The sequence below is a fragment of the Plectropomus leopardus genome, chromosome 20 (assembly GCF_026936395.1).
Source record: "Plectropomus leopardus strain MGB_pleo_1.0 chromosome 20, ASM2693639v1, whole genome shotgun sequence".
Lineage (NCBI taxonomy): Eukaryota > Metazoa > Chordata > Actinopteri > Perciformes > Serranidae > Plectropomus > Plectropomus leopardus.
Window position 1 is genome coordinate 14,928,086 of NC_142195.1, and position 24,499 is coordinate 14,952,584.

The window sequence follows — 24,499 nt, forward strand, 5'->3', positions numbered from 1 at the left end:
ACCGCATAGTATAGTAAGGCAAAAAATCTCAAAATTGACCTGTCCCAAAAATGGCTGAAAACCACTTATTATAGCTTGCAGACACGCCATAGCATAGCAAGTTGAAAACAGGGCACAAAAAAGGCCAAAAAGTCATAAACTAGCATGTTGAAAAAATGGCCAAAAACCGCATAGTATAGTAAGGCGAAAAATCTCAAAATTTGACCTGTCCCAAAAATGGCTGAAAACCACTTATTATAGCTTGTAGACACGCGTCATTGCATAGCATGTTGAAATAAGGGCTCAAAAAAGGCCAAAAAGTCATAAAATAGCATGTTGAAAAAATGGCCAAAACCGCATAGTACAGTAAGGCGAAAATCTCAAAATTGACCTGTCCCAAAAATGGCTGAAAACCACTTAGTATAGCTTGCAGACATGCGCCATAGCATAGCACGTTGAAAAAAAAGGCTCCAAAAAGGCCAAAAAGTCATAAACTAGCATGTTGAAAAAATGGCCAAAAACCGCATAGTATAGTAAGGCAAAAAATCTCAAAATTGACCTGTCCCAAAAATGGCTGAAAACCACTTATTATAGCTTGCAGACACACGCCATAGCATAGCAAGTTGAAAAAAGGGCTCAAAAAAGGCCAAAAAGTCATAAACTAGCATATTGAAAAAATGGCCAAAAACCGCATAGTATAGTAAGGCAAAAATCTCAAAATTGACCTGTCCCAAAAATGGCTGAAAAAACCACTTATTATAGCTTGCAGACACGCCGCCATAGCATAGCAAGTTGAAAACAGGGCTCAAAAAAGGCCAAAAAGTCATAAACGAGCATGTTGAAAAAATGGCCAAAAACCGTATAGTATAGTAAGCCGAATAATCTCAAACTTTGACCTGTCCCAAAAAATGGCTGAAAACCACTTATTATAGCTTGTAGACACGCCGTCATTGCATAGCATGTTGGAAATAATGGGCTCAAAAAGGCCAAAAAGTCATAAAATAGCATGTTGAAAAAATGGCCAAAACCGCAGAGTATAGTATAGTAAGTGCTTAAAAATCTCAAAATTTGACCTGTCCCAAAATGGCTGAAAAAACCACTTATTATAGCTTGCAGACATGCTACCATAGCATAGCACGCTGAAAAAGGGCTCAAAAAGGCCAAAAGTCATAAACTAGCATGTTGAAAAATGGCCAAAACCATAGTATAGTAAGGCAAAAAATCTCAAAATTGACCTTGTCCCAAAAATGGCTGAAACCACTTATTATAGCTTGTAGACACGCGCCATAGCATAGCAAGTTGAAAACAGGGCTCAAAAAGGCCAAAAAAGTCATAAACAGCATGTTGAAAATGGCCAAAACCGTGACAGTATAGTAAGGCGTAAAAAATCTCAAAATTTGACCTGTCCCTAAAAATGGCTGAAAACCACTTATTATAGCTTACAGACACGCCATAGCATAGCAAGTTGAAAAAGGCTCAAAAAAGGCCAAAAAGTCATAAACTAGCATGTTGAAAAATGGCCAAAACCAAGATAGTATAGTAAGGCAAAAATCTCAAAATTGACCTGTCCCAAAATGGCTGAAACCACTTAGTATAGCTTGGTGACATGCGCCTATAGCATAGCATCGCTGAAAAAGGCAAATAAAAAACTACTTTAAAAGTCAAGTAAACCTAGCATGTTGAAAAATGGCCAAAAACCATAGTAGTAAGTGCTAAAATCTCAAAATTTGACCTGTCCCAAAAATGGCTGAAACCACTTATTATAGCTTGTAGACACGCGCCATTGCATAGCATGTTGAAATAAGGGCCTGCTCAAAAAGCATAAAAATAGCATGTTGAAATGGCCAAAAACCCAGTATAGTATAGTATTAAAAATCTCAAAATTTGACCTGTCCCAAAAATGGCTGAAAACCACTTATTATAGCTTGTAGACACGCCACATTGCATAGCATGTTGAAATAAGGCTCAAAAGTAAAGGCAAAAGTCATAAACAGCATGTTGAAAAATAGCCAAAAACCGTATAGTATAGTAAGGCAAAAATCTCAAATTCGATGGTCCCAAAAAATGGTATAGAAAACCACTTATTATAGCTGTAGACACGCCATTGCACAGCATGCTGAAATAAGGCTCAAAAAAGGCCAAAAGTCATAAATAGCATGTTGAAAAATGGCCACTTAAAACCAATCCATAGTATAGCAAGGCTTAAAAAATCTCAAAATTTGACCTGTCCCAAAATGGTTGAAAACCACTTATTATAGCTTGTAGACACGCCGCCATAGCAGCAAGTTGGAAAAGGCCAAAAAAAACCACTTCAAAAAGTCATAAATTAGCATGTTGAAAAATAATAAAAACCGATAGTATAGTAAGGCATAAAAATCTCAAAATTTGACTCTGTCCTGTACAAAAATGGCTGAAAAACCACTTATTATAGCTAGAGAAAGACACGCCATAGCAGCAAGTTGAAAAGGCTCAAAAAAGGCCAAAAAGTCATAACTAGCATGGTTGAAAAATGGCCAAAAACCGCATAGTATAGTAAGGCAAAAAATCTCAAAATTGACCTGTCCCAAAATGGCTGAAAACCACTTTATTATAGCTTTCTGCAGACATTCTGCCATAGCATGCAAGTTGAAAAAGGGCCAGAAAAACCACTTAAAAGTCATAAACTAGCATGTTGAAAAATGGCCAAACCGCATAGTATAGTAAGGTGGTAAAATCAAAATTTGACCTGTTTCAAAAATGCTAAAAACTTATTATAGCTTGCAGACATTGTTATACAGCATAGTTGAAAAGGGGCTCAAAGGCCAAAGTCATAAACTAGCATGTTGAAGAAAATGGCCAAAAACAAAACCGTGACCTGTATAGTAAAGGCAAAAATCTCAGCCTGACCTGTCTCAAAATGGCTGAAAACCACTTATTATAGCTTGCAGAAACTAGCATAGCAAGTTGAAAAGGGCCAAAACCACTTTAAAAGTCAATAACAGCATGTTGAAAAAAATGGCAGATAGTAATTGGCGGTAAAAATCAAATTTGACTTGTCCAAAAATGGCTGAAAACCACTTATTGCAAAGCTTGTAGACACGCCATATGCATAGCATGTTGAAGGTTGAAAAAATGGCTAAAACCGCATAGTATAAAAGGCAGGATTTGTTCTCAAAATTGACCTGCCGGTAGTGAAACCATTCATGTGAAAAACAGTGTTGCAAAAGTCATTCATAGCATGTTGAAAAATACCAAAAACCGTGATAGTTAGAAATCCTGACCTTTGTCTCAAAAATGGCTGGGAGAATTATTTACAGACACGCCATAGCGCATAGCAAGTTAGAAAAGGGCTCAAAGGCCAAAAGTCATAAACCAAGTTGTTGAAAAATGGTCAGAAAACCCAAATTAGTAAGGTATAAGGTGTCTGTGCCTGCTGAAACCACTTAGTATAGCTTGCAGACATGCGCAACGTTGAAAAAGGGCCAAAAAATTTCATAAAGTTATAGCATGTTGAAAAATTAACGCATAGTATGGGCAGGTACCTCAATTTATCTGTCCCAAAATGGTTGAAAAACTTATATTAGAAGAACAATTATAATTAAAATTGAAAAGTTTTGGCCGAGCTAAAGGGGCTCAACAGAATAGAAAACAGCAATAAAAATCATATAAATTCATGCTGATTAAATGGCAATAAAAGTTCAGATTTTATTTTCATACAAATTTTATTCATTCATCAAGAGACAGTTTACAAAGACATTAATACTTTATACATAGAAAAATTTGATAACCACATTTTGTAGTTACATCCGCGTAGGGTTTAAAAAATTTTGTTCGCCTGTCCAAACTAAAACAGATGAAAGACCATTAATAGCTTGTAGACATATGCGCGCCATTGCATAGACATGTTTATAGGGTTCAAAGGCTGTGTCATAGCCTGAAAAATAAACACATAGGTATAATCAGTTACATGCAAATAATCTCAATACGCAATGAACAGAAAATATCAACTTAATGTAGTGTAGGATAATGTTATTCATAACCCAGATTTTTGAATTGATTCAGGGTCAGGGGAATCAAATGAATAGGAAACCATTGTAAAAAGTAAGAATTATATTAGATAACAGGAAATATTTGGCTGTCATTATATTTCATGACAATGACCTATAGATAAGGTAGTAGGAAAAAGGGTCACATAACCAGTATTTGACATTTTATAAAAGTTGGGCCTTTGGCACATTTTCGGACAGGTCAAATCTTGACATTTTTCACATTTACGGCCAGCCATACTTTTATGCGGCTTTTTGGCCATTTTTCAACATGCTAGTTTATGACTTTTAAGTTGACCTTTTTTGAAAACCCTTTTTCAACGCCATACATGCTATGGCCAAAACCACTTAAAGTCTGTAAGCTTATAATAAGGTGGTTTTCAGCCATTTTTGGGACAGGTCAAATGGCAATAAAGTTGAGATTTTTCGCCATTTTACTATACTATGCGGTTTTGGCTATTTTTTCAATATGCTAGTTTATGACTTTTTAAGTCGTTTTTTGAGCCCTTTTTTAATCCGGCGTTTTTGTCTATGGCGCTGTCTGCAAAACATCAATAGGGTTTTCAGCCATTTTGGGACATTACAATTTTGAGATAACTTTTTCATTATACACAATGAAACATCGTTTTTGGCCATTTTTTTCAACATGCTAGTTTATGACTTTTTGACCTTTTTTGAGCCCTTGTTTTCAACTTGTTATGCTATGAAATGACCAAGCTGTCTGAAATTTATGCAAGCTCACATAATCAGAAAAAGTGGTTTTACAGTTAAAATTTTTGGACAATGTCAATTTTGAGATTTTTCACTTACTATACTATGTTTTTTAACATTTTTCAACATGCTAGTTTATGACTTTTTGGCCTTTTTTTGAGCCCTTTTTCAACTTCCATGCTATGCTATGGCGCTGCGGTCTGCAAGCTATAATAAGTGGTTTTCAGCCATTTTTTGGGACAGGTCAAATTTGAGATTTTTCACTTACTATACTATGTTTTTGGCCATTTTTTCAACATGCTAGTTTATGACTTTTTGGCCTTTTTTGAGCCCTTTTTTTCAACATGCTATGCTATGGCGCTTGTCTGCAAGCTATAATAGGTGGTTTTCAGCCATTTTTGGGACAGGTCAAATTCTTGAGATTTTTCGCCTTTACTATACTATGGCGCGGTTTTTGGCCATTTTTTTCAACATGCTAGTTTATGACTTTTTTGACCTTTTTTTTTGAGCCCTTTTTTCAACTTGCTATGCTATGCGTGGTCTGCAAGCTATAATAAGTGGTTTTCAGCCATTTTTGGGACAGGTCAATTTTGAGATTTTCGCCTTTACTATACTATGCGGTTTTTGGCCATTTTTCAACATGCTAGTTTATGACTCTTTAGTCGTTTTTTTGAGCCCTTTTTTAATCCTTTAGTTGGCTATATGCCGTGGTCTGCAAGCTTGTAATAAGGTGGTTTCAGCCATTTTGGACAGGTCAAATTTTGAGATTTTTTTGCCTTTACTATACCAATGCGGTTTTTGGCCATTTTTCAACATGCTAGCTTATGACTTTTTGGCCTTTTTTTGAGCCCTCTTTCAACTTGCTATGCTATATGCGCGCTGCGGTCTGCAAGCTTTATAATAAGTGGTTTTCAGCCATTTTGGGACAGGTCAAATTTTGATTTTTCGTTTTACTATACTATGCGTGTTTTTGGCCATTTTTTCAACATGCTACGCGTTTATGACTTTTTAGTTTTTTGAGCCCCTTTTTTCAACTGCTATGCTGCGAAAGCCATAATAAGTGGTTTTCAGCCATGGGACAGGTCAAATTTCTGAGATTTTTCATTTACTATACTATGTTTTTTGGCCATTTTTTCAACATGCTAGTTTATGACTTTAAGTCGTTTTTGGCCCTTTAATAATAATAGGTGGTTTTCAGCCATTTTTTTCAAATTTTGAGATTTTTGCCTACTATACTTGCGTGGCCATTTTTCAACATGTTGCTAGTTTTAGGTCTACAAGCTATAATAAGTGGTTTTCAGCCATTTTTGGACAGGTCTTCTACTATACTATGCGGTATGTTTTGGCCATTTTTTCAACATGCTAGTTTATGACTTTTTGGGCCTTTTTTGAGCCCTTTTTTTTCAACATGCTATGCTATGGCGCCAGGTTCTACAAGCTATAATAAGTGGTTTTCAGCCATTTTTGGGACAGGTCAAATTTTGAGATTTTCATTTACTATACTATGGTTTTTTGGCCATTTTTCAACATGCTAGTTTATGACTTTTTGGCCTTTTTGAGCCCTTTTTCAACTTGCTATGCTATGGCGGCGTGTCTGCAAGCTATAATAGGTGGTTTTCAGCCATTTTTGGGACAGGTCAAATTTTGAGATTTTTTGCCTTACTATACTATGCGAATTTTTTTGGCCATTTTTTCAACATGCTAGTTTATGACTTTTTAGCCTTTTTTGAGCCCTTTTTTCAACTTGCTATGCTATGGCGCGTGTCTGCAAGCTATAATAAGTGGTTTTCAGCCATTTTTGGGACAGGTCAAATTTTGAGATTTTTAGCCTTACTATACTATGCGGTTTTGGCCATTTTCAACATGCTAGTTTATGACTTTTAAATAGCCTTTTTGAGCCCCTTTTTTCAACTTGCTATGCTATGGCGCGTGTCTGCAAGCTATAATAAGTGGTTTTCAGCCATTTTTGGGACAGGTCAAATTTGAGAGATTTTTTACTTTACTATACTATGCGGTTTTTGGCCATTTTTCAACATGCTAGTTTATGACTTTTTGGCCTTTTTGAGCCCTTTTTTCAACATGCTATGCTATGGCGTGTCTGCAAGCTATAATAAGTGGTTTTCAGCCATTTTTGGGACAGGTCAAATTTTGAGATTTTTCGCCTTACTATACTATGCGAATTTTTTTGGCCATTTTTTCAACATGCTAGTTTATGACTTTTTGGCCTTTTTTGAGCCCTTTTTTCAACTTGCTATGCTATGGCGCGTGTCTGCAAGCTATAATAGGTGGTTTTCAGCCATTTTTGGGACAGGTCAAATTTTGAGATTTTTTGCCTTACTATACTATGCGAATTTTTTTGGCCATTTTTTCAACATGCTAGTTTATGACTTTTTGGCCTTTTTTGAGCCCTTATTTCAACATGCTATGCAATGACGCGTGTCTGTCTATAAGCTAAGTGGTTTTCAGCCATTTTTGGGACAGGTCAAATTTTGAGATTTTTCGCTTACTATACTATGCGGTTTTGGCCATTTTTTCAACATGCTAGTTTATGACTTTTTAGCCTTTTTTGAGCCCTTTTTTCAACTTGCTATGCTATGGCGCGTGTCTGCAAGCTATAATAAGTGGTTTTCAGCCATTTTTGGGACAGGTCAAATTTTGAGATTTTTAGCCTTACTATACTATGCGGTTTTTGGCCATTTTTTCAACATGCTAGTTTATGACTTTTAAATAGTTTTTTGGCCCTTTTTTTCAACGTGCTATGCTATGGCGCGTGTCTACAAGCTATAATAAGTGGTTTTCAGCCATTTTTGGGACAGGTCAAATTTTGAGATTTTTCGCCTTACTATACTATGCGGTTTTTGGCCATTTTTTCAACATGCTAGTTTATGACTTTTTGGCCTTTTTTGAGCCCTGTTTTCAACATGCTATGCTATGGCGCGTGTCTGCAAGCTATAATAAGTGGTTTTCAGCCATTTTTGGGACAGGTCAAATTTTGAGATTTTCACTACTATACTATGCGGTTTTTGGCCATTTTTTCAACATGCTAGTTTATGACTTTTTGGCCTTTTTTGAGCCCTGTTTTCAACATGCTATGCTATGGCGCGTGTCTGCAAGCTATAATAAGTGGTTTTCAGCCATTTTTGGGACAGGTCAAATTTTGAGATTTTTCGCCTTACTATACTATGCGGTTTTTGGCCATTTTTTCAACATGCTAGTTTATGACTTTTAAGTCGTTTTTTGGCCCTTTTTTTAACGTGCTTTGCTATGGCGCGTGTCTGCAAGCTATAATAGGTGGTTTTCAGCCATTTTTGGGACAGGTCAAATTTTGAGATTTTTTGCCTTACTATACTATGCGAATTTTTTTGGCCATTTTTTCAACATGCTAGTTTATGACTTTTTAGCCTTTTTTGAGCCCTTTTTTCAACTTGCTATGCTATGGCGCGTGTCTGCAAGCTATAATAAGTGGTTTTCAGCCATTTTTGGGACAGGTCAAAATTTGAGATTTTTCGCCTTACTATACTATGCGGTTTTTGGCCAATTTGTCAACATGCTAGTTTATGACTTTTAAGTAGTTTTTTGGCCTTTTTTTCAACATGCTATGCTATGGCGCTTGTCTACTTGTTATAATAAGTGGTTTTCAGACAGTTTTGGGATAGGTCAAAATTTTGAGATTTTTCGCCTTACTATACTATGCGGTTTTTGGCCATTTTTTCAACATGCTAGTTTATGACTTTTAAGTCGTTTTTTGGCCCTTTTTTCAACGTGCTATGCTATGGCGCGTGTCTACAAGCTATAATAAGTGGTTTTAAGCCATTTTTGGGACAGGTCAATTTTGAAATTTTTCGTCTTACTATACTATGCGGTTTTTGGCCATTTTTTCAACATGCTAGTTTATGACTTTTAAGTAGTTTTTTGGCCTTTTTTTCAACATGCTATGCTATGGCGCTTGTCTACTTGTTATAATAAGTGGTTTTCAGACAGTTTTGGGATAGGTCAAAATTTTGAGATTTTTTGCCTTACTATACTATGCGAATTTCTGGCCATTTTTTCAACATGCTAGTTTATGACTTTTTGGCCTTTTTTGAGCCCTGTTTTCAACATGCTATGCTATGGCGCGTGTCTGCAAGCTATAATAAGTGGTTTTCAGCCATTTTTGGGACAGGTCAAATTTTGAGATTTTTCGCCTTACTATACTATGCGGTTTTTGGCCATTTTTTCAACATGCTAGTTTATGACTTTTTGGCCTTTTTTGAGCCCTGTTTTCAACTTGCTATGCTATGGCGCGTGTCTGCAAGCTATAATAAGTGGTTTTCAGCCATTTTTGGGACAGGTCAAATTTTGAGATTTTTCGCCTTACTATACTATGCGGTTTTTGGCCATTTTTTCAACATGCTAGTTTATGACTTTTAAGTCGTTTTTTGAGTCCTTTTTTCAACATGCTATGCTATGGCGCGTGTCTACAAGCTATAATAAGTGGTTTTCAGCCATTTTTGGGACAGGTCAAAATTTGAAATTTTTCGCCTTACTATACTATGCGGTTTTTGGCCATTTTTTCAACATGCTAGTTTATGACTTTTAAATAGTTTTTTGGCCTTTTTTTCAACGTGCTATGCTATGGCGCGTGTCTACAAGCTATAATAAGTGGTTTTCAGCCATTTTTGGGACAGGTCAAAATTTGAAATTTTTCGCCTTACTATACTATGCGGTTTTTGGCCATTTTTTCAACATGCTAGTTTATGACTTTTAAATAGTTTTTTGGCCCTTTTTTTCAACGTGCTATGCTATGGCGCGTGTCTACAAGCTATAATAAGTGGTTTTCAGCCATTTTTGGGACAGGTCAAAATTTGAGATTTTTCGCCTTACTATACTATGCGGTTTTTGGCCAATTTGTCAACATGCTAGTTTATGACTTTTAAGTAGTTTTTTGGCCTTTTTTTCAACATGCTATGCTATGGCGCTTGTCTACTTGTTATAATAAGTGGTTTTCAGACAGTTTTGGGATAGGTCAAAATTTTGAGATTTTTCGCCTTACTATACTATGCGTTTTTTGGCCAATTTGTCAACATGCTAGTTTATGACTTTTAAGTAGTTTTTTGGCCTTTTTTTCAACATGCTATGCTATGGCGCGTGTCTACAAGCTATAATAAGTGGTTTTCAGCCATTTTTGGGACAGGTCAAAATTTGAGATTTTTCGCCTTACTATACTATGCGGTTTTTGGCCATTTTTTTCAACATGCTAGTTTATGACTTTTAAGTCGTTTTTTGGCTCTTTTTTCAGCGTGCTATCCTATGGTGCATGTCTGCAAGCTATAATAAGTGGTTTTCAGCCATTTTTGGGACAGGTCAAAATTTGAGATTTTATCGCCTTACTATACTATGCGGTTTTTGGCCAATTTGTCAACATGCTAGTTTATGACTTTTAAGTAGTTTTTTGGCCTTTTTTTCAACATGCTATGCTATGGCGCTTGTCTACTTGTTATAATAAGTGGTTTTCAGCCAGTTTTGGGATAGGTCAAAATTTTGAGATTTTTTGCCTTACTATACTATGCGAATTTTTGGCCATTTTTTCAACATGCTAGTTTATGACTTTTTGGCCTTTTTTGAGCCCTTTTTTCAACTTGCTATGCTATGGCGCGTGTCTGCAAGCTATAATAAGTGGTTTTCAGCCATTTTTGGGACAGGTCAAAATTTGAAATTTTTCGCCTTACTATACTATGCGGTTTTTGGCCATTTTTTCAACATGCTAGTTTATCACTTTTAAATCGTTTTTTGGCCCTTTTTTTTAACGTGCTATGCTATGGCGCGTGTCTACAAGCTATAATAAGTGGTTTTCAGCCATTTTTGGGACAGGTCAAAATTTGAAATTTTTCGCCTTACTATACTATGCGTTTTTTGGCCATTTTTTCAACATGCTAATTTATGACTTTTAAATCGTTTTTTGGCCCTTTTTTTCAACGTGCTATGCTATGGCGCATGTCTACAAGCCATAATAAGTGGTTTTCAGCCAGTTTTGGGATAGGTCAAAATTTTGAGATTTTTCGCCTTACCTTACTATGCGGTTTTTGGCCATTTTTTCAACATGCTAGTTTATGACTTTTTGGCCTTTTTTGAGCCCTTTTTTCAACGTGCTATGCTATGGCGTGTGTCTACAAGCCATAATAAGTGGTTTTCAGCCAGTTTTGGGATAGGTCAAAATTTTGAGATTTTTCGCCTTACTATACTATGCGGTTTTTGGCCACTTTTTCAACATGCTAGTTTATGACTTTTTGGCCTTTTTTGAGCCCTTTTTTCAACGTGCTATGCTATGGCGTGTGTCTACAAGCTATAATAAGTGGTTTTCAGCCATTTTTGGGACAGGTCAAAATTTTGAGATTTTTCGCCTTACTATACTATGCGGTTTTTGGCCATTTTTTCAACATGTTAGTGTATGACTTTTAGGTAGTTTTTTGGCCTTTTTTTCAACGTGCTATGCTATGGCGTGTGCCTACTTGTTATAATAAGTGGTTTTCAGCCAGTTTTGGGACAGGTCAAAATTTGAAATTTTTCGCCTTACTATACTATGCGGTTTTTGGCCATTTTTTCAACATGCTAGTTTATCACTTTTAAATCGTTTTTTGGCCCTTTTTTCAACGTGCTATGCTATGGCGCGTGTCTACAAGCTATAATAAGTGGTTTTCAGCCATTTTTGGGACAGGTCAAAATTTGAAATTTTTCACCTTACTATACTATGCGGTTTTTGGCCATTTTTTCAACATGCTAGTTTATGACTTTTAAGTCGTTTTTTGGCTCTTTTTTCAGCGTGCTATGCTATGGTGCATGTCTGCAAGCTATAATAAGTGGTTTTCAGCCATTTTTGGGAGAGGTCAAAATTTGAGATTTTATCGCCTTACTATACTATGCGGTTTTTGGCCAATTTGTCAGCATGCTAGTTTATGACTTTTTGGCCTTATTTGAGCCCTTTTTTCAACGTGCTATGCTATGGCGCGTGTCTACAAGCTATAATAAGTGGTTTTCAGCCATTTTTGGGACAAGTCAAAATTTGAGATTTTTCGCCTTACTATACTATGCGGTTTTTGGCCATTTTTTCAACATGCTAGTTTATGACTTTTAAGTCGTTTTTGGCCCTTTTTTCAACGTGCTATGCTATGGCTCGTGTCTACACGCTATAATAAGTGGTTTTCAGCCATTTTTGGGACAGGTCAAAATTTGAAATTTTTCGCCTTACTATACTATGCGGTTTTTGGCCATTTTTTCAACATGCTAGTTTATGACTTTTTGGCCTTTTTTGAGCCCTTTTTTCAACGTGCTATGCTATGGCGTGTGTCTACAAGCCATAATAAGTGGTTTTCAGCCAGTTTTGGGATAGGTCAAAATTTTGAGATTTTTCGCCTTACTATACTATGCGGTTTTTGGCCATTTTTTCAACATGCTAGTTTATGACTTTTTGGCCTTTTTTGAGCCCTTTTTTCAACGTGCTATGCTATGGCGTGTGTCTACAAGCTATAATAAGTGGTTTTCAGCCATTTTTGGGACAGGTCAAAATTTGAGATTTTATCGCCTTACTATACTATGCGGTTTTTGGCTAATTTGTCAACATGCTAGTTTATGACTTTCAAGTAGTTTTTTGACCTTTTTTTCAACGTGCTATGCTATGGCGCTTGTCTACTTGTTATAATAAGTGGTTTTCAGCCAGTTTTGGGACAGGTCAAAATTTTGAGATTTTTCGCCTTACTATACTATGCGGTTTTTGGCCAATTTGTCAACATGCTAGTTTATGACTTTTAAGTAGTTTTTTGGCCTTTTTTTCAACGTGCTATGCTATGGCGCTTGTCTACTTGTTATAATAAGTGGTTTTCAGCCATTTTTGGGATAGGTCAAAATTTTGAGATTTTTCGCCTTACTATACTATGCGGTTTTTGGCCAATTTGTCAACATGCTAGTTTATGACTTTTAAGGTCAAATTTTGAGATTTTTCGCATTACTATACTGTGTTTTTTTTTGCTATTTTTGAGACATGCTATATTATGTCATCAAAAATATCACCAAAACGTTTTATTATAGTATGTGGTCTAAAATGGCATCAAATGTCCTAGTATAGTATGTCATCAAAAGATATCACTAAAAGGTCATTGTATTGTATGTCGTCAAAAATGTCACCAAAACCTCATTGTAAAGTTTGTCGTCAAAAACATAATCAAAACGTTATAGTATAGTAAGTCCTCAAAAATGCCACCAAAATTTCATAGCCTGTACAGTATTTATTCAAGAATGTCAGCAAAACATCATAGTTTAATATATCGTCAAAAATTGCACCAAAACCTTACCAAAACATCATAGTAAAGTATGTCATCAAAAATGTCACCAAAAGGTCATAGTATAATTTGTCATCTTAAACTATGAAAAAGTCATGTGTTGTCCAAAATAGTTTTGAACGATCATAGTATAGTGCGTTATCCATAAAATCTTAAAACTGTCATACTTTAGTATGTCCTTCATATGAGAAAGCCATATTGTTGTATAACTAAAAACGTTATAGTATGTCATAAAAAGCCATAAAAACATCAGTGTAGTATCTCAAAAATAAATAATCATAGTACAGTGTGATAAAAGGTTGCATTACAGTATGTCATAAATATTTATAAGATATATTAAGTCACGTAAAAATTTGTATTATACAATGGCAACAAAATGTCATTTGTCAATTTCATTTTTGTTGTCATTTGTAATAGAAATTTTAAAAAATAAAATAAAAAGTCATTGCAATATATGCCATGAACACATCCTAAATTCATATTAGTATGTCATAAAAATGTTGAAGTGTTTTCTCTCATAAAAAATGTTACAGTATAGTATGTCACTAGTTTAATATGGCAGAAAACTGTAATCGTATTGTCATAAAAAAATTCACGGTATAGTATGCTTTTAAAAAATCTTAATATGCTATCAAAAGTCATCAAATTTTGTTTGTTGGTGTCCAGATCCTCCTAGAGGGCCATGTTGTACAAGGTGTACATTAAAAACTGTCCTCTTTCTTATTTAAATGGGGGTTTGTGAACTTGGAACGGTAAATATGGCAGAACTTAATAATGTCGAAAACATTTTTTGAAACTATGCCAGTCCAGCAACCATTTGATGTCGTCTTACTTACGTGAACCCAATTCATCTCTGCTAACTATTTAACTCCTTTTTCTCCCCCATTCCCCATTTGTAACATCTCAATCATTCACTTAGGTATCTGAACTACTTCGCCACTAAATCTAGTCCTACGGGAGTGATCCTGGACTTATGGGAGGCCCAGCATTTTCCTGATGGCAACCTCAGCCGCCTGGCCCAGGTACTGGAGGAGATGGGACGCCATGACAGCCTTGTTCCTGCAGCAACTGAACACTGACATCTGCCCACCAGGGACTGTGACATTCCAGGGAGCATGAAGAAGACATGAAAAGAAAATTAGAGAGGGGGACATCGGAAGGCAGGCGAGTCATTTGGCATCACAATGACAAATGCACACACACACGCTTACAGATACTGAGTGTTTGTGTGTGTGTGTGTGTGTGTGTGTGTGTGTGTGTGTGCGTGTGTGTGCGTGTGTGTGTGTGTGTGCGCGCTCACACTCAGAGAAATAAGAAGAAAGACACAGCTAGGTCTACTCAGCCGTGACCCACTTAAACATTGGCAACAAAAGGTGTAAAAATTTGGAGAGTAAACAAGTATCTCTGTCATTTTTCTCTGGCTGTTCCTCTCTCTTTTTCTGGTGCAACGACTTGTTATTTTTGGATCTAGTTTCCTTGGAAACAGCTGTCCGGTTATTTGGATGGACTGTGCAGATTTGTGGATGATGCTCTTGCCATAGACAGCAGTCTATGTGGGAGTAGTGGGACGCTATCAAAAGTCAAAGGAGCAAGTCTTGGATCAGAGGAAGCATCGCTCACTTTCCAAAAGCAGTCTCCATAGCAACTCCATGGATGAGTATGTGTTCTGTGATAACATAGTATTTAATAATATGCCTATTTATACATATCTTTTTTTCCTTTTTTTTTGTATTTTATGCTGCCTGTTATGGAATATTTTGTCCTCACATTTGTTTCCACTTCCATTATGTTCAAATGTATCATAGCACCTCCCGGTGGACTCTTGCAGTAATGACTCATTTACATGTACAGGAAGAAATCAATGATGTAACCATTTTACAACTTTAGTGTTGCTGTCGTAACTACTATTAATACTTTTTATTCATGTCATGTATAATTATTGATTTTCGATAATATGTGCTTCTTTTACATTTTTTATCTTTAAAATATTTTTGATAAGTTGCATTGGTTATGATTTTTCTTTACTTTGTTTGCATGTTTATTATCAGGTCTAATCTGCTAATTACACCAGTCTCTCTCCCCTAAATAGAGGGTGATCAAGCCAATTATCCCCAAACTGACTAAAATTCATGACTGATGATTTGTGTAATGTTCAAGATGATATCATCTACATTATAGAGATCAGGCAGAGAGGACAAGTAGATACTGTAGAAAAGGGAATCAAAGAAGTATATTTTTGTAGGACCAATGTACTGAACACAACTGCTTTGTACCTGATAATTGACATACAGTGTATGAGGTTAAATTTAATACAGAGGGCGATCATCTAAATATCAGACGACTTTTCAAAAAGGTGTCATATCTTGTGTTCAGAACTTGAGTGACTTTCATGTGTGATTTTGGAGAATTTAACTCAGATGTCTGTGTTTGTACATTAATGACAGAAGCCATCGATGTTATGATGACACCGACTGTGTGCATAAAACTAGCGGTAATTGTAAATGCAACATTCCTTTGATGGAGCTGCACTTGTTCTAAGTGTTCTTGTTTCTTTATTTAATTATTATTATTATTTTCTTTTAATTGCAGTTGTCCTAGTTTTCGTAAAGCCGTCTATGCAAACTTTGCATCTTTCTGAAACAATCGTTACATTCTCAGTGGGCTAGCCTTTTGCATTTCCTAGTTTTTCTTAAGCTTCATGATTATTATTGTGTATAGTGAGAATGTAGCCTGTCTGTTTCTGGCGCTCATGATGTTCCTCACAACTGCTTGCATTTCATCTGTCAATTTATGTACAAAGTGTAAGAAAGAATTTTTAAGACTAATAATAAATTATATTTATATGCAACATTGAAAATAGCGCACGACGATCTTATTTGTTTGCATTGTGATATTAATGACATAATTATTACAGCAGCGTTAAACACATGCCTTCGTGACGCGCACTCGTTTATTTGGGAATGTTATCCAGATCCACTCATACACTCTTATTAATCACGTATGTACAGATTAAATAAGGCACATGCCATAGTGGTAGAGTGGACGGGACATATTCTGTACACAGATAAATCAATACAAACACATTCTATCATCCAGCAAGACAATAATTATCAATGGATTTCAGCTCATTATGTACAAATGAATTGTGAGTGGAAAGAAGATTCACAAATTCATCAGTGACATAAATGTTTGACACAGAGGTCTAATTTTAACATTAAAATAAAGTGTTTTATCTTACCTGTTTCTGCTGGACATATATTTTATCATTAATTTAGTCTTACCTTTATTCTGTAATAATAATAATGTTAATAATAATAATAATAATAATAATAACAGTATCATTGACAATGAGGTCACTGACCATGAATTACACATTTCTTTGGATGAATGACAGTCACTCTGGATGGATGACACGACTGAGTCAAAAATGAAACAGGAAAGCAGCTGTGACAGTACAAAAGACTGCACATAGAATACTGCTGTATGGCTTTAGAAGAGCAGAGCGGGAGCCCCCACCGCTAAGAACTCATCAGAGGGATTTTTGTGCTCCTCTCCTGCAAAGGGTCCCCATCCGCCTGTCCCCCTGTACAGTCTGGACCCGACAAACACCCAGCTTTCACAGAAAGCACAACCTGAACACTCAGTCTGAGGCAGAGGTGGATCAGACAGGGGAGTGCAGATCTTGCCCGACATAATAAATCTTTTAAATTTTCTTGCTCCGTGTCGAGCGTTATCTCCATCACTCACTCAGTCTCTTTTTTCCCTTTCTTCTTATTGGCCAGTGTAAGTGGCGCTGTGACAGTGGCAGTGACAAGTCTTGGTGATGAGAGAGTCTCTTTTAGCTCTCTGTCACAGTTTGATGTCCTGGGTCTCTAGCATCTTTGCCAGGGTCTTCTTCACCCTCAGGGCTGTGAGGCGAGAGGCCGGGCTGTGAGCCCAGCACTCGGACATCAGTTTTCCCATCTGCCGTAGACACTGAAAGGACATACATACACATACATACAAATATAACAATATTTTCTAGAAGCGGGTTTGCAAGATGTGGTAAATAGATTTATTGATTATTAGTCATTTGTTTAAAGCCATTAAAAATGTCTTTTTATCATGTAGGAAACCCATGGCTCACTTTTTAATAAACCACTTGATCTGCAGTTATGAATATGGAGAATATCTACCAACCAAATACATTTTTTACAGGTTAAATGGCTTATTTCTGCTCTGTGACACATTAACCCTATCAAACCTGGGTCGTCATCACTTTTCTTGTGCTTAATGGAGACACCCTTCACAAGTTTTTAAACCTTTGAACAAATTGATGCAATTTCTTTCAGAAGCATGGGGAAAAGGAAATGAGGAACTCAGCATGATGTCTCCCACAATCTGAATAAACAAGCAGATGTACCTAATTATTATAAATATAAATATAAAAATCTTTTTAAAGCAGTTTTTAAGGTAATTTCCTTCACTAATTTTTAAAAAAAACAAAAAACAAAACACAAAATGGAAAAGTTTGTTTGTGTGTTTTGAGTTTTTTTTGTTGCTCATTTTCAAGTAGTTTTCATGTATTTTCTTTCTAATTTCTGGGTAACTCTTTCTTAAGTTTCTCATGGCCTTTTCCCATGTATTTAAAAGAAATCAAACAGGTACACCCAGGTTTTAAAGGGTTAATAAAATATATATCAAATAATATTAATAATATTAAATATTAATAATAATAATAATAATAATAATAATAATAATAATAATAATTATTATTATTATTATTATTATTATTATTATTATTGATAAAGCCAAATGAAGTCCTCTTACAATAAAAAGTTGGTACAGAAAAACATTTAGAATACCTCATCACTGCTCCAGCGATTAGCAAATGAAGGTCTTTGTTTCTTAATGCAGACTACTTCTCTCATGTCCTCATAGGACGGATCAGTGGGTACAAGGTCATGATAGGGCAGCTGATATTCCTCCACAATACCTTCAGCAAAACAAATGTGTGTTGGAATAAGAAGAATCATTAAGAGAACATTTAGAAATGTATAGATTATATTTACATTTTTAAAAAAAGAGTTGCATTTGCTGTTCTTACCTCCGGAGATGCAACGTCGAGCCATTTCCCAAAGGATGAGGCCAAAACTGTACATGTCAGCCATTATAAAAGACTGGAAGTAGGTCCTGTTCAGGGTCTCTTCCAGCACTTCAGGTGGCATGTAACGCTTGGTACCTACTCGCAGGTTGGGAGGGATATCCACCTCATTGGTGTCACTAAAACAAGGATTACAAACAGAAATAACTAAAAGGTATTTTATGATATCTTCAAGATGCTCAAAATTGTATTTAAAAAAAAAAGTGTTTAACAGTCCAAACTGGATGTTTTACCTGTTAAATTTGACAGCCAGTCCGAGGTCTGCTATACAGCAGAACCCGTTCTTTTTTACCAAGATATTTTTACTCTTCAGGTCTCTGTGTGCGATGGCCGGTTTGCCCTGTGTGCCGTAAATCTCAGTGTGCAGATGACAGAGGCCTGATATGGACGAGTACGCCAGTTTCAGGAGAGCCTTGACATCTAAGGTGTTGGACTTGAGGTAGTCGTATAAAGATCCATTCTCGTGGTAGTCTGTAATTAGGTAGAGCTGAGTCCATGAGCCAGTTCCTTTAATATCTGCCGCTATGAACCCTGGAGGTTGGTAAGAAGGGATGGCAGAAATGAGAAACATGCTTACAGAAAATAACACAAATCATACCAGTTAATTTTGGGAATATCTTACTCTCTCCCTGTGAGTGAACCTTTAAGTTGCCAGCCGAACATGTTTTAGAGTGGGCTATGTAAAAATACTCTGCTATGACTATTATTTTGTTTGATATGGTTTTACCACATAAATAGGGTGAACAAAGAGAGTAGGCATTGGTGGCTGAGTGGATAAAGCAGGTGCCCTTTGCATGAAGGCAGCAGTTTTGCCGCAGCGGCCTCGGGTTCAATTCCCGCTCGGGCCCTTTTACTGCATGTCGTCTCCTCTCTCTTTTCCCCTTTCACACTACTGATCTGTTCTATCTTATACAGGCTAAAATGCCAAAAAATAATCTTTAAAAAAAAAAGGGGCTGGAAGCAGATCTGCTCTTTCTCCCTTATTAAGAAATTCTGGCTCTTTCCTGCGCCATCACCACTGCTACTAGGTTTTGCTTTTGATTTCCGCACATGCATTCAAGTATTTTCCAAAGCTAAAATGAAGTGCACAGAGTGGTCTGGCTATGCAAGACTAGCACTCGGTTGACAAGTGAAGCAGAATGTGCCAAGATGGCTGGTAGTAGCGAAAGAGGAAACTTCTGAGAGATTTAGTCATACATTAGTGAGTCTCAGAAGTCTGCTACCATGATGATATGTGCTACCCATATTAGACAGGGATTGACTTTCATATGACGTACCTAAAACCTCAGATTTTAGGTTAGTGCACATCACCTCCTTCAGCAGAGGAAAATCCCTTTTTTGAATGAGTTTGTGTTAAATGGAACCTGTGTTACTTTACATTTCCACTGTACAGACACACACAGACACCAATACAAAAATTCTGTACTCAATTTAATTTCTGTTTTACACACTCTCTTTATATCACCTTACCCAGTATATTGTCATGTCTCATCAGGAAGGTCTGATATATTTCAGTCTCTCTGAACCAACTCTCTTCCTCTGTGGTGAAGAAAACTTTAACAGCCACTCTCTCTCCTCTCCACTTGCCCATCCACACCTCTCCGTATCGGCCTTTCCCAATCTGCTTCACCATGTGGATCTGCTTTGCAATGGTGCGCTGAACCTAGAGCCAGGTTGTTGTAAAAATATAATGAAGAACATGAAGAAAAAAATGTTATTTATTGTAGCATTTCCTTGTAAAAATGAGTTTATTTTTGGCCTCGATGTACAAAAGTTGCTTTTTTCAAAATTAAAACCTTTACAAAGTTATTCCGGACAAATTGTGACAAAATAGCAAGATAAGCTCCAGAAGTTTTACATGTGTGAATAGCTTAAATGTAACGCAGAGACTTTATTACATTTAAAATAAGTAATTATTTTTATAGGAATTTTCCTTATATTTAGTATATAGTAATATACCATTTATGCTTAAAGAACTTTTCATACTAATAGCATAAAACTGATTTTATCCATATCATCCAGTCCCAGGTGAAGATATGAGGCAATGCAGTACTTTTCTAACTATTCTGTGATGTTCAGGCAGGCGTGCACTTATTTCTTCTCACCAGTAGAGGGAGTCCTGACCCAGAGCCAGACCCGATGCTGCGGGAATGCTCTATCAGATCCTTCAGGGACTCCCCAGGAGGGATGTAGGTCTCCTCCTGCTCCAGATCGATACTGTAGCGTGGTCGTGACTCTTGCCGCTTATATCTGCCACAGAAAAGTAATGGAGTGTTTAATAACTGCAAATCAGGCAGTGTGAATGTGTTTGTCTTTGCATGAAATGTCTTAAGGATTCTTACCTGAAGTAGCAGAAGACAAGGATGAGACCAAGGATGATGCTGCAGACTGTGATTGAAATGAAGAGAGCCATGTACTGGATACTGCTGTCAACATAATCTAAAAAAATGGAAAAACAAACAAACATTGTCATGTCATATATTATTTAACCACCTCTAAATGTGAATGATCATGTTCTAAGTGTGATGGAAAATCTGTACATTTAGTAATGATGAATAAGTGGTGACAGTCATTTGTTCACTCTTATCAGCTCAAACATCTTTCTAATTTTCATTGGCAGGGACAAGCTCCTTCTCCCCTTCCCCCCTCTACTCCTTCCCTGCACCCCCTTCTCTCACAGCGTGAGATCGATCACATCCCCTTCCTGAATCCCACAGATCAGCTGTCACACTGACATCGCTACAGAAACCCCAGAGGCCTGAAGCAGCTCTGGGACTCTAGACTTTCTGCCATGCTCCTGCCAATCAGACACACACAAACAGACGTTTGAACACAAGGGGATACTTTATACACACACACACACACACACACACACACACACACACATATACACACTTAGATGTGCTAGTGGACAAAAAAACTGCATGGAAAGCAAAGTGCCCTGCAAGTTTTAAGTTAAGGACAGCACTGGCTTCAGCCAAACATTTTTGGAGATAAAAAATGGTGTAAAGTATAACTACTACCAAAGTGCAACAGTACTTGCTGTGCAATCAGGTGCATTCGCTTTAGTTTTTACCAATATTTTGGCTAACTAGCTTGTTTACAACCCATCTGATTCACCAAACAGCTTTTTTCTTTCTTGGTTTTTGCCATGTTCTCAAATCTCAGTGATTGCTTTGGTGGGTACGGTGTTGTCATTGCTAAAATAAATAATGGCAAAAGCTGTGCAAATAAGACCCAAGTTTAAAAATATATATGGCATGGCAAATTGTCCTTAATTTCTCCCCAACATTCAACAGACTTGACAACTCACTTTCAGTTTTATCCCTAAACAAAGTTGTTTCAATATTTTGGCTAAACTGTTGGCTTGTTTACAACCCACCTGATCACCTTACAGCTTTTTTCTTGCTTTGTTGTTGCTATGCTATCAAATCGCAGTGATTTCTTTGGTGAGTGTTATCATAGCTGATAGAAATAATGTCCCAAAACTACAACAAAGTTGTAAAAAAATAAATAACATTTTGGAATTGTTTTTTCTCTTGGATGTCCAACAGACTTGACAAATCAGTATATTGCTGTCTGTTTGAAGGTCAAAATGAAGTGCGAGGCAGTGTGAAAGTGTATTGGTGAGTGTGTGACAGTGACAGAAAGAAAGAGAGAGAGAGAGAGAGAGAGAGAGAGAGAGAGGAGGAGGAGGAGGAATGTGTGTGTGTGTGTGTGTGTTGGTGTGTTGCGGAGTAACAGATGGACAGATATCTCACATCCGTCCCGAGGCAAGAAACTCAAGCAGGCCCCGGGGAGAGGCTGTCCTTTTCATTAGAGGGTGAGAGAACAAGCCGAGCCTGCAGGCTCTGTTTCACCTGCCTCGCTCTCGCTCTCTCTTCTTTCTCTCTCTCCCTCTGCCCCCCCGGAGCCGCATGTGCCACTTCACTCCAGCACCACACTGTGGTTTGTAACAATTTAAACTGCCAGTACCCATCACCACCCAGCGTGGCCTGAATGAGCCGGTTCTAAAATGGGGCAGGATTTCAGTGTGTGAAAAACCCGTGTGAAAAAGCGTGCGTTGTACCTGATGTCATGAGTGGAGGAAGTGTGGGATGCAAGTCTCTGTTGCAGTAGTCCTGATCTGTGCAACACTCGAGAGCTCTCCTCGAACGTGCATTCCACGAGTCCTATCACACACACATAAGACACATGCATTTCAACAAATCACTAACAAAGCCAAAAGAGTATTTACAGCCACAATTATTCCTAATGAGGAAGATTTACAATAAACCAAAGGTTTTTCCTACTGTGTGTAAAGATAGCAGGGCTGGGCAAGTTTGATTTAAACAGGGCTTGTAAAGAGCTGTGCTGAGTAAAGGAAAGCTTGTAAAAGCTTAACAACGGCTTATGAAGAAGGACACACACACGGACAAGTGCAGGAAAAGGCAGAAATACACACACATACAAACACACACAGTTCACTTACTCTGCACTGGAACTCAGAGCCGACAAGACCCAAACAACCTGCGGTGAGTACAGCCAGACCCCCCTCCTCCTCCTCCACCATGGTGAAGCAATAACCATCAGTCCTACCAAAATGCACATACATCATCATTTGGGTAAACATCTTCTGGGAGTATTTTTATCATTGGCTACATTTACACTCAAACTCATATTCCACTGTTATTCGAAATGTAACACTATTCTGGATTTGATACGGGTCATATAAACAGCATACTCCACTTTGACATTTTCCGAATGTCACATTTTCCGATTAGCACGTGGGATATGCAGATATTATTCAGGTTTTAGGAACATTCTTTGGACATGTGGACAGTGCATCAGCCTCTTGCCTGTTTATGGTCAGCTCTTTGTAATGTACACAAACCCACGTGTCAAGACTTTGCAAGGCTGTTGTAGAGATGCATGTCCAACATAAAAGCCAACATTTCTGGTCAGAAGGAGAAACACACCTATTTTTTTACATTATGAAAGACCTGGATATGACAGGTTTTTGGAGATATATATATATATATATATATATATATATATATATATATATATATATATATATATATATATATATATATATATATATATATATATATATATATATATATATATTATATATATATTATTAACAGAAAAAAACATTTTTTGCAATAATGACAAAAACCAGATAATTTTGTGCATTTAAACAGTCATTGACTTCATCATCCTCATAGGTGTTGAAGTTGAATAGTAATTATCAAATCTGAATCCAGTATTGAAAGTGTTTACGGAGTCTAATATGCTTCAAATATATTTTCATTTCAACTATTACAATAAAGCTGTCACTATATTCATATATTCATTACAGGCGCCTACCTGTACATTTCTGTAACATACAGCACATGCCATATGCATGAATGTTAATGAATGTAAATGGCTTGGCTAATGAATTGTTGGTAAGCTGCATCTCAAGTGGCTTGAGGGATCTCATTAAAGAATATAGCAAAGCAAACGTGTCTGTCTAGTCAGGTAATTAGACGTCTCTCTGTTAATTACTTGTGATGTCTTTTAATGGCCATGAGATATATTTTTTTATTAACGGCATAATTTTGTGTGTGCTTCACCGTACATGCAAGTGTTGTTGACAGAGTCGTCAGGGCAGTGGTGGTAGCAGTGACACCAAAGCATGTTCTGAGCTGACACTGTGGCTGTGTTGCTGCTGCTGCCCTCCTCCGCCTTTTGCTGCGAAGCCCCCTTCCATCCGTTTTTCTGCAGCATGGTGTCCAACATGTTGGCTGTGCACAGAGAGAGAGAGAGAGAGAGAGAAACTGGACTGAGCACCACAGTAAAACATCTGGACACTCCTCTTTCTCCAGCGAAGCCAGGGGAGTAAAACTTAAGTACACGTACCTCAGGAAAATTAAATAAGAAATAAATCAAAGGATCCAAACAACATTTCTGCTCATGTCCAGCGGGTCTTTTGAATTATATAGTTCTGCCTGCCTTGGCACCGTTACCATGGCAATGCTATCCACAGAATGTGTGAATATGTGCTGCTGAAAGCAACCCTGCTGTTCTGGACTCGACTCAATGTACCTGCATGAAGTCTGGAACCAGAATAACAGTAGAAAGAACTCTTTGTGCTATGTGTGTGTAGCACAAGGCATGCTCACGCAATGCATTCAGTAGGCAGAAATTGCAAAACTTAGATTTATTGGGTGTCAGTCAGTCAGAATGATTATTGCTATTTCTTAAAAAAATGTTGCATGCTATTTTAGAAGTTACATAGCTAACTTAGTAATCCTGCTTGGCACAATACTTCTTCATGGACTCCAGTTTCTGAAGGCAGGTGT

At 37.0% G+C, this 24,499-nt stretch overlaps 2 protein-coding genes across 6 annotated transcripts in view; one reads left to right on the plus strand and one right to left on the minus strand.

Annotated features, from left to right (window-relative positions):
- unc5cb (unc-5 netrin receptor Cb) overlaps window positions 1-15,884 on the plus strand; it is a 177,977-nt gene extending 162,093 nt beyond the window's left edge. For all 3 annotated transcript variants that reach the window (XM_088070682.1, XM_088070683.1, XM_088070686.1), the window contains one exon: window positions 13,947-15,884. In XM_088070682.1, the coding sequence (XP_087926808.1) occupies window positions 13,947-14,106 (160 nt within the window). In that variant the 3' untranslated portion in view covers window positions 14,107-15,884. The remainder of the gene's footprint in view (window positions 1-13,946) is intronic.
- A 71-nt stretch (window positions 15,885-15,955) lies between these two features.
- bmpr1bb (bone morphogenetic protein receptor type 1Bb) overlaps window positions 15,956-24,499 on the minus strand; it is a 69,348-nt gene continuing 60,804 nt past the window's right edge. For 2 of the 3 annotated variants that reach the window (XM_088070688.1, XM_088070687.1), the window contains 9 exons: window positions 23,776-23,941; window positions 22,642-22,744; window positions 22,240-22,342; window positions 20,513-20,609; window positions 20,276-20,420; window positions 19,641-19,833; window positions 18,404-18,701; window positions 17,872-18,289; window positions 15,956-17,002 (listed from right to left, as the gene is read on the minus strand). In XM_088070688.1, the coding sequence (XP_087926814.1) occupies window positions 16,877-17,002; window positions 17,872-18,289; window positions 18,404-18,701; window positions 19,641-19,833; window positions 20,276-20,420; window positions 20,513-20,609; window positions 22,240-22,342; window positions 22,642-22,744; window positions 23,776-23,941 (1,649 nt within the window). In that variant the 3' untranslated portion in view covers window positions 15,956-16,876. The remainder of the gene's footprint in view (window positions 17,003-17,871; window positions 18,290-18,403; window positions 18,702-19,640; window positions 19,834-20,275; window positions 20,421-20,512; window positions 20,610-22,239; window positions 22,343-22,641; window positions 22,745-23,775; window positions 23,942-24,499) is intronic. The other variant, XM_088070689.1, reaches the window with a different exon arrangement.